The 9,574-nt window shown below is 62.8% G+C and overlaps 2 protein-coding genes across 2 annotated transcripts in view; one reads left to right on the top strand and one right to left on the bottom strand.

Moving 5' to 3' along the window:
• GATA2 (GATA binding protein 2) lies at positions 1–8,344 on the bottom strand. The gene is made up of 6 exons (XM_062200566.1): positions 8,270–8,344; positions 7,363–7,630; positions 6,325–6,966; positions 4,582–4,727; positions 2,722–2,847; positions 1–1,839 (listed from the first exon to the last, which is right to left on the bottom strand). Exons 2-6 carry the CDS (start codon positions 7,589–7,591, stop codon positions 1,540–1,542), a joined length of 1,443 nt encoding a protein of 480 aa, XP_062056550.1. The 5' UTR covers positions 7,592–7,630; positions 8,270–8,344; the 3' UTR covers positions 1–1,539.
• A 136-nt stretch (positions 8,345–8,480) lies between these two features.
• Positions 8,481–9,574, top strand: part of LOC133766211 (collagen alpha-1(I) chain-like) — a 34,329-nt gene continuing 33,235 nt past the window's right edge. The window contains exons 1-2 of the mRNA XM_062199931.1: positions 8,481–8,724; positions 8,843–9,559. Of these exons, the coding sequence (XP_062055915.1) occupies positions 8,481–8,724; positions 8,843–9,559 (961 nt within the window). The remainder of the gene's footprint in view (positions 8,725–8,842; positions 9,560–9,574) is intronic.

Below are 9,574 nucleotides of genomic sequence, written 5' to 3'. Positions count from 1 at the left end.
GCCGGGGCGTTCACAAAAAGTATTTTATTATTCTTAACAGTATTCACTTTAGAGGAATAGGAGGATAGCATACAATCTTTACAGACAATATATAAATGTTGTACATAATTAACAATAACTTAGTTCACTAATCCAAAATAAAACCGGTCAAATAAAACATAAAAACAGAAAATACTGCCGATTCCTCTGCTTCTGCGATACGAGTACAAAATAAGTTACTCTGGCCACGGTGCTCCCGCAGCGGCAGCCTGCCCTATTGCACAGCCCTCGTCCCGGGCCGCCGCACCCCGCCACCACCGCGGACACAGCCGGAGCTCGGGACTCGTCTATGTACAGCTGTACCTTGGGAAGGATCCAGAGAGCCACAGTGAAGCAGACCCCCCAGGACCCCAGCCGGGAGGTGACCCCAACTTCTGGCTTTACACAACGCCAGCCAGCCAACAGGCGCCCACCCTGACCCCAGCCCTCAGCTTCCCTGCTAGGGCCTTGGGATCCAAGCACTTTTTGCAAACGTAACTGCGAAAGCGCCAACCTATTTGCAGTCTGATTCCCTTCCAGAGCGCAACTTCTGCAGCACCGTACAATTGGACCCAAAAAAAAAAAGTTTAAAAAATAAAACGACTAACTCATCAGCGAGTTAAGCTTATGTAGTTTTTTTTTTTTTTAATGTTTTTTTTTTTTTTCTTTCGTCTCAGAGTGAGAGGGGAAGGGTGGAGGGATTTGCAGAAAAAGGCGGTATTTACAGGGGGTCTGCCTGGCAGAAGGCGGGCCGTGACCTGGGCCCGCGGAGGGGACATGGGTCACACCAGCTTCGGCCTTGTCCGAGCCAAGGGAGCGATCTGGAGACATTTCCCCTTTCAAGAAAATGTTGTTTCCTTCCTGTGACCCAGCCCTGGCCTGGGAATCTGCGCCGGACCGGACCGCCCGCGATTGTCTCTGCCTCCAGGGCCCGGCCACCGGCCCCTCGGTGGTGTTTGGGAGATGGCAGCCAGAGGAGGAGAAGGGGGTGCAGGCTGGGGTCCCGCAGATCTGCCTCTGCCCCATGCCACCCCACGCCGCGGCCCTGGCAGGTGGACAGGCCCAGGGGAGAAGTGGGAGAGCTTGGGACAGCTCAAATCTCCGAGTCTCCAAGTCCTTGTTAGAAACAAGAGCAAAATAAATTATTTTTGCCTACTCCTTTTTCCTTCAAAATAGGATTTCCTTCATCTGTTCCCCGCCCCCTCCTTTTCTGTCCCCAAGTTGTCCTTTTAAATTGCTCTCCACAGAGTTGTCCACCAAGGAAACCCTGGCTGGGCGGCAGCCGTGCACACGGGCGGCCTCTCTCATCCCGGCTGAGAGCGTTCACAGTAACTGCCCCCAGGCCGACACGGGGCCCTCAAGGGAGAGGGGCCCAGGCTCTGGCTGGGCTGGCAGGAGCGGCAGCAATCTGCAGGGAGGGCTGGGCAGCCAGGGGTCGGTCCACCCATCCTGGGAGTGTCCAGCCTCAATCCGCCAGCCGCCCTCCTCAGCATCGCCCTGTCGTCCAGCGGGAGGCTGTCCCTAGCCCATGGCGGTCACCATGCTGGATGGGTGAGGGTGGCCAAAAGAGAGGCTGGAGGAGGGGTGGATGGGCGTCGGGGTGGGCAGGATGTGTCCTGAGTGGCTGAAGGGCGGGAGGTGGCCCACAGGTGCCATGTGTCCAGCCAGGGCAGCCGCACTGAAGGGGGACGACTTCTCCTGCATGCACTTGGACAGCTCCTCGAAGCACTCCGCCCCTTTCTTGCTCTTCTTGGATTTGTTGGACATCTTCCGGTTCCGGGTCTGGATCCCCTCCTTCTTCATAGTCAGTGGCCTGTTAACCTAGAGGCAACCAGAGGCAGCCCTCAGGGGTCAAGGTCCCTTCCCCAGCAGGACCCCCTGCTGGACGTCTGCACAGGCGGGGCAAAGGCAGGCCTGGCCTAGGGGTCCCCAGGAAATCGGCCATGCCTCTGGGCCAATCTCCAGACGCAAACTGCAGCCCTGCCCTCATCAGCCGCTACCCTGTCAGGAGGGCAGCTCTGGCTGGACAGGACTGGCCCACTCCAGGCATTCACTCAGCCTTCCACCAACAATGCCAGACAACTGAGATGCTTCCCACCCCCAGCATCTTATTTTATTACAGTTTCTATACATTTTGAAGTTTTAAAGTATATTTACTTAGAGGCAAAGAGTCAGAGTGAGCTGCCATCAGCTGCTTCACTGGCCAGATGCCCGCAGTGGCCTAGCCCTCTCAATCCTAGCCAGGAACTCATTCCGGGTCTCCCAGTGTTGGGGTGTCAGGAACCCAACTGCTTGAGCCATCACGGCCGCCTCCGCCCGGGGTCTGCCTTAGCAGGAAGCTGGAGTCAGGAGGTGGGGCCAGAATTCAAACCCGGGTGCTAGGATGTGGGATTCCAGTGTGTAAACCACTGCCCACAGCTTTTTTTTTTTTTTTTTTTTTTTTTTTTTTTTTTTTTTTTTTAAACACAGAGATCCCACCTCCCACCTCCCTGGACCCATTGGGCCCTGCCAGCCAGCTCTGTCCTTTAAGCAGGGACCCCTCTTATGGGAGGGCCTTCTGGCGCCCAGGGCTTGTTGTGCGGGCAGCAGCAAGCTTCCCAAGCCAAGCCAAGCTGGATATTGTGACTGGGGCCTCTTGCCTGGCAGCACAAAGAGCAGAGGTCCCTGGGGAGGGGCAGGCAGGCCGGGGCGGGGCGCACTCACATTGTGCAGCTTGTAGTAGAGGCCACAGGCGTTGCAAACAGGGTCTCCGTTGGCGTTTCGGCGCCATAAGGTGGTAGTTGTCGTCTGACAGTTCGCACAGCAGGTGCCTGCTCTCCTGGCGGCGGACTGGGAGGGCGGGGAGGGCGGGCAGCGTCAGCGGGCTGGCTCCCACGCCCCGCCTCGACCCCCCTCCCTGACCGCCTCCACCCGCTCCGCCAAGGGAGCGCTCAACCTCACAGGGGAAGGGAGACCTCTCAGGACCGAGGAATCTCAGAATCTGAGAACTCCACAAGTCCGAGAATCACGGAGCTCTAGAAGAAAGAGCTCTCAGAAGCCGGCTTTGAGAGTCCAGGGGATCGCAAAATCGAGACGGGGAACTCAGCCCCCTCACGCAGCTGCTGAGCAATCCAATTCCGTGACCAGGGAAACTGAGGGCCTGAGAAGGGCGGCCCCCAGGCTCTAGAGCCTCCCTCGGAATCCATAATCCTGGATGAGTCAGGGTCCCGGGAGGCCAGGGCCAGAGACCCCGCAGGTTGCCCAGGATGGCTAGGGGAAGGGCCAGGCAGCCACTGACATGGGCCTATTTAAGTCAGACTGCGACATAACAAGGTTAAAAATGCCCTTCCTTCGATTGCACGCTCCACGTTTCAAGTGGGCAGGAGTCACGTGCATGTGGCCAGAGACACATGTCCATGTGTAGCCAGCTGGGCCAGGTGCTGGGCTGCTGGTCCAGCCCCATGACCCCAAACCTCCCCCTCCCAGCCCCTCTGTGTCCCATTCCCTCAGGAAATGCCTGGGAGAAAGTGAGGAGGAGCCTTTCTCCAAGAGAGCAGACCCTTACCCCGGCCCCCAGCTCTACCAGCGCCAGCCCCACGCCCACAGGCGGGGGTCCCCCCCAGCCCCTTGCTGGAGGCCACAGGCCCAGGGAGGGGGTGGTGGAGGGAGCTGAGGCCAGCAGCATCGGGAATGGCCCCAGGCCCGAGCCTGGCCACGGAGGGGATGAGGGACTGCAGCTGCGGGGGCGGGGAGGGGCAGGGTGAGTAAGAGGCCTGAAGCTGGAATTCTGACTCAGGGGCCAACGCCGTATCCTCCACCCCCCTCCACCCGGGCCCTCACCCCGCCCTCGCTCCAGGCGGGTAGAAAGGGCCCCCAAAGCGGGGGAACGATTTAAGCCTCATAAATCACTTCGCCCTGAAAAAATATATTTATTATTCTTAGCATTTTGCGCATTATTTGCAGAGCGGAGGGTATTAGAAATTTCAAAACAGCCCAGCGAGAGGCAGGACTGAGCCGGGGAGACTCTCACAACTCACAGAGTCCGGAAACAGATACACGGAGTTTCCTTATCTTCAGGCTGCAGATGTCCGGATAGGAAACTCCGGCAGGAGATCCGAAAGGGCATTTTTTTTAAATCACCCAAATGAAAATACACAGTATAGGTGACTCCATGGAAAAATAATAAAGGGCAGGTTTTTTTGGTGGCCGGCATGAGTGTGTGTGTTTTATTTAAATAAGCGGGAGGAGATTGGGAGTTGGAAAGCCGCGGGAGGCTGCCCAGAGCCAGCCACGGGGAAAAGTACTTCACGGCCCTATTTTTATAAAGAGTTAAACAGAGGCCAGAGGCCGGGAGGTGGCCCCTGGACACTCAGCGAGGGGGCATCCCTGAGCCGGTGACTCGGGGCTGCCGGTGGGCTGCTGATGAGGTCTGGCCAGAAAGAAGGACGCTGCAGCAACTCTAATGTCAGAGGGGTTTTAGTGCAGTCTGCTCGGCCAGGACAGTCGGGTTTTCTCCCCCTTGACCCGTCCAGGCGGGGGTCCCTTCCCCGGCCCCGGGTCCCAGCCCGCCTGGCCGCGCCTTACCAGTCTCCGCTTGGGTTTGATGAGCGGCCGGTTCTGCCCGTTCATCTTGTGGTAGAGCCCACAGGCGTTGCACAGGTAGTGGCCAGTGCCATCGCGCCGCCAGAGAGGGGTGGCCGTGGCCCCGCAGTTGACGCACTCCCGGCCTTCTGGATGGTGACAGGAGGGGAGACAAGGTCACGGGCGGGAGCCAGGGCGGGCGGCTGGGCAGCCGAGCCGGCGCTGGGCGCCACTCAGGCATGCGGTCCGCCCGGCCAGGCTGCATCTGGGCTGATTTCAGTCCCAGACCTGGGAGAGGGAGGAACTTGGGAGAGGGTCCCCAAAACCGTTTACGGCCAAAATCCCCCATGACAAATCCTCCCGGGGCAGAAAGGGAAACAAGGGAGGAGGACGGCACGGGGTCAGGGCCAGGAGAGGGTATTTACAGCAAACTTTGCCCAGGGCAGGGCGGGGGTGGGAGTCACCCAGCCCCACCTGGCTGCGGCCCGCCCCAGGGGCCACCTTTGGGCCCGCGATTTCACCTCTCTCCTTTCTCCCGCCCGGTGTGCGTCCCCAGTCAGCACCCTCCACCCTCTCGGGCTTTCTGCTCCCCGTCCAGGGTCAGAAAGAAAAGTTATCTGCCCCCAGCTGTTCTCCCCTTCCTCGGAAGCCCTCCGATCCATTCCTGGATCCGGATCCAAGCTGTCAGTCTTTAAAGCAAAATTTAAAAGGAGGCTCTTTCACTTTGAAACTAAGTGGCCTTTTTGTTTTGTTTTGTTTTGTTGTTGGTTTAGTGGTGCTTTTTTTTTTTTTTTCATTTTGTTGAGAGGCCATCTGGAATTCAAATAAAATGAAAACTAACTTGAGAGAAAGGACTAAGAAAATGCAAGCTGGCCGGTCTGAGTGGAACCGGGGACCCCCGAGTGGAGTCGGGGCAGCGGGAGCCGGGGGCCAGAGCCAGCAGCCACAGGCTGCCCCAGGAAATTCTCCCCGATTCACTCGAAAATTGTCGGTGGTTCCTGTACTCAGGATGAAAGTTTAAGGAATCTTCCCCTGCCAGCTATTAACAGCAGGGCCCCCAAGCTAGCCTCGGGTGTTTGTCAACGGCCAGATTCCTAGACAAATTCAGCCTGGCCCCAGCCGGTCACTGCGGGCATAGGGGGTGCGGGCACCCGCAGCCTCAGCCGCCCTGGGAGAGAGGGCCGGAGGGCTCACCCGGGCAGGAGCAAGTCCAGGGGATTTTGCTTGGGGCAGATCTCCCAAGGAGATCAGGAGGCATCAAAATCCCAGGATCAGACTGATTAACTTGGAGAACCAGATTCCTGAAGGCTCTGGACCTCAGGAGTGCCTGAAGCTCACACGTGTGCGTGTGCACACAGACACACGTACACACACGCACACGCAGCCCTGCTTCTCGCCTACAGCCTGCATTCCCGCGCTCTCAGTCATAAGGCTGCTCGAATTTTCACTTAAGATCTGGGGAGGGCAAGGGGGAATTCCCATTCTGGTCTGGCAGTGGCCAACTTGGGAGGGCAGGTGGCAAGGGGTGTAGGGCAGGGGATGGGGCTTTGATGGCCACCAGGGACACTTAAGAAGAAGGGACAAAGTTTCAGGATCCCCTCTCCCCCGTTCTGAGGTCGCAGACGTCTGTCAGGGGCTGTCAGAGAGGAGCATCACCTGTTCCCAGATCCCCTCTCCAAATTCACAGTGCGCCCCAAAGGCACCAACCACCCCCACTTCCACCAAGAGCCCAGCCCCAGCCTTTACCTGAGCAGGAGCGTGCTTTGCTGCGCTGCTTAGGGGTGAAGCTGGAGGCCGGGCCGCCCAGGAAGCCCCCTGGGTGGAAGAGACCGCTGCCGTAGTCGTGGGCGGCAGCCGGCACGTAGGAGGGGTAGGTGGGAATGGGGTGGTGTGTGGCGGGCTGCGTGCCCATGGCGGCCAGGCCCGGGCGCAGGGGACTGCCACCTTCCATCTTCATGCTCTCGGTCAGCGACACCTGGTACTTGACCCCGTCCTTGTCCTCCCCCCGGGCCGCGCTACCCCCTGCAGAAGAGGAGGCCGGGGAGGCGGCCCCTGTGGTGCTGGGGTCTGGAGACACTTCTTTGGGCGGTGTGGGCGGAAAGCCAAAGAGGTGAGAGCCAGAATGGGCAGCAGTGGGGGTGAGGGAGGCCACGGAGCTCCCACTGCCTCCCCCGCTCCCTCCCCCTGCCCCTGGGTACACGGAGAGCGGGCCCCCAGGGCCTCCAGCAGCTGAGGGGTGCAGCGGTGTCTTGGAGAAGGGGCTCACGGTCCAGGGGTTGTGGTGGTGCGCGGCGGCAGCAGAGAGGGCTGCTTTGCCCCCGTCCAGCCAGGGCAAACCCGGGCTGTGCAACAAGTGTGGACGGCACATCTGGCCTCCGGTGAGCCTGGCTGCAGGTGGAAGGAGAGTGGGTCAGGGAGGCAGGGGGCTGGGCTGCGCCCTAGACAGACACACAGGGTCACAACTCAGAAACCAGCCAGCAGGAGCCCCCTCCCCAAAGAACACCAGAAACACAGCGCGCCAGCTGCTAGCAATCAGAGTTACCAAGCCAAGGCTGAGGGACCAAGGCCTACGGGGTACCCTCAGGAGCCAGCTGGAAATGGACAGAAACCCCGTTGGTCCCCAGTCTTCCCCAGGAGGCTGCAGCCCCCCTTCCCTCCCCGATTTCTCAGCTGCTCGGATCCCTGCGGATCCCACATCCGGGAAGCCAACAGCAGGGCCCTCCTCCCTTCCCTCGCCTGGCGCGCGGCGCCTGCACTCTGGGTCACCCACGGGCCCGGGCTCACCGTGCGCGGGGCTGTAGGAGACGCGCGCCCGTGCGTGGGCTGGGTTGGCGTAGTAGGGGTTGCCCTGCGAGTCGAGGTGGTTGAAGAAGACGTCCACCTCGTCAGGGGGCAGCAGCTGTGCGGGCTCCATGTAGTTGTGCGCCAGGCCTGGGTGGTGCGAGTCGGGGTGCTGCGCATTCAGCACGGCGGGGTGCGCCATCCAGCGCGGCTGCTCCGGCGCCACCTCCATGGCCCGAGGTTCAGGGTCTGGGTGGAGGCAGTGGCGGCCCTGAGCGACGGAAGGGAGAGTGAGGGGTGCCTCCGGCCCCCGACACCGCCCTCCAAGTCCCACGACGCGCCGTCCCGCACGCCACTGGGCCGCAGCGGAGCCCTGCGGCGGGCCAGCCTCCGGCGCGAGGACAGCGCAAAGCTCAAAACGAAAGGAAGGCGGGGGAGGGTGCCCAGCCCCGCACTCTCACGTGGTGACCCGCAGCCCCGGAGCCCAACACTCGTGCACTCGGGGTCACGCACAGAGACTGGTCCCGACGCCCGCGACCCCCAACACACACAGAGTGGTGCCCAAGGCGGGCGCTCACACTGGGCCCCCGCCCTCGGGGACAAAAACAGAAACACGGACCAAAAGTTAGAAAGCCAGGTTCTCACCCCACCCCCCCGACACGCACGCACCGACGGCGCAGGCGGCGCACCGCTGACCTGGGCGCCCCAAATGCGCACAGGAGCCGGTGGCTGAGAGCCAGGCGCCCCCCAACTCCCTTCCCAGCGCACGGGCGCACGACACCCTCAGTACCCCTGCCCACGCACAGCAGAGCGATCGCCCACCAGCTCGGCGCGGCTCGCAGTCATCCGCAGAGACCCTGAAGCTAAGAAAGCCGCAGGCCCCCTGCCGGCTCTCGAACCCCAAACTTACACGCGCAGCGCCGTGGGGACAGGAGGCACGCGGGAGCCGAGCGCAGGGGGCGCTGGGGGGCGGCGGGCCCTGGGACGGCGCGTCGGGAGGCTGGCAGGGCTCACGAGGTAGGGGCGGGGGGCAGCGCGCGCCTCGGCCTCGGGCCCGCCCGGCTCCGGCCCCTCGGCATCCTCCGGCCGCCCTGGCGCCAGCTGCCGACTCCTGCACAGACATGAAGCGGGGGCCGCGCACGCCTAAGAAGCCAGCGCCAGCCAATCAGCGCGGCGCGCCGCCCAGCCTCCGCCCCCCATTGGCTGCGCCCGAAACTCCCGGGCCGCGGACCGCCGGACTGACCCGCGGCCGGCCCCCTCCGCCGGCGGGCCCCCTCCCAGCGCCCTCCCGGCGGCCCCTGCTGCCAACGCCGCCCGGGACCCTCGCCCCCGGCCGGCCCCTGCGCCCCTTCCTGCGGGCTCTCGGTGTCCTGCGACCGCTGGCCCCTCCCGGTCACTAAGCACCAAGCCGGCCTCCCCCTCTCCCTCCCCTGGAGCCCCGGGGTCCTGTGCCCGGGACCCCGGCCCCTGCGCTCTCTTGGAGGAAGCCCCACCTCCTTTACCGCGGGTCGCGGTCAGTCCGAGTCCAGCTCCCAGCCTGACCGCTCCTTCTCCCAACTCGGGCGCTGGCTGGGCGGCGGGTGGGAGGGCTCCGAGGGCCGCTGCGGGACAGCCGGAGCCGAGGGCCTAGAAGGCACCTGGGCCCCAAGTACGCGGCCGCTCGGGGCTATGCTTGACCGGGGGGGAGGTGGCCAGGCCGGCGGCTCCAGAGAGGGGGAGGCGGTGTCCCCTCCCCGGGCGTGGCCTTCGCAGACCCCCCGGCCGAACTGCCCGGGGCGAGGCGGTGGAGCCGGCCCTGGCGCCGGCGCGGGCTCGAGGGAGACGCCTCGGGCAGGAGAAGGCATTTTTTTCCTCCCGCGGGTCCCTGAGGCGGACCCAGGGGATGGGGCGGAGGTGGCCTTAGGACTCTGTCCCCTGAGTCACCTGGAGTCGCCCTCCGCACACCTCCCGCCCCCAGGCCCGCTGCGTGGGTCGAGGGGGCCGGACGCACCGAGGTCTTTGCTTCCCCCACCCTCGGTTGTTCGGATTGGGGAGACGAGGGCTCGGAGGGAGCCTCACACCGAGGATGGGGTGTGCCAGGCGCACACCTGGGGGGGAGCCTGGACAGGTGCGGGTTGCCGGGGGAGGCACCGACGGCCTCCAGCCACTGTCCCCTCGCTGGGCACAGCGCTCGCAGTGCACAAGTCCAGAGGGATCCCAGGTGGGTCCGGTGCTG

This window comes from Lepus europaeus, chromosome 9 (genome assembly GCF_033115175.1).
Source record: "Lepus europaeus isolate LE1 chromosome 9, mLepTim1.pri, whole genome shotgun sequence".
NCBI classification, from domain to species: Eukaryota; Metazoa; Chordata; class Mammalia; order Lagomorpha; family Leporidae; genus Lepus; species Lepus europaeus.
Note: the sequence above shows the minus strand (reverse complement) of the source record. Positions and strands in the feature narration are given on the sequence as shown.

What these genes read in the sequence shown, in the direction of transcription:
- GATA2 (XM_062200566.1), bottom strand. Translation starts at nt 7,591, where the DNA reads ATGGAGGTGGCGCCGGAGCAGCCGCGCTGGATGGCGCACCCCGCCGTG. An exon ending in TCAAACCCAAGCGGAGACTG is followed by an intron (nt 2,848 to 4,581) that starts GTAAGGCGCGGC and finishes CCGCCCTCCCAG; the next exon opens with TCCGCCGCCAGGAGAGCAGG. An exon ending in TCTACTACAAGCTGCACAAT is followed by an intron (nt 1,840 to 2,721) that starts GTGAGTGCGCCC and finishes GGTTGCCTCTAG; the next exon opens with GTTAACAGGCCACTGACTAT.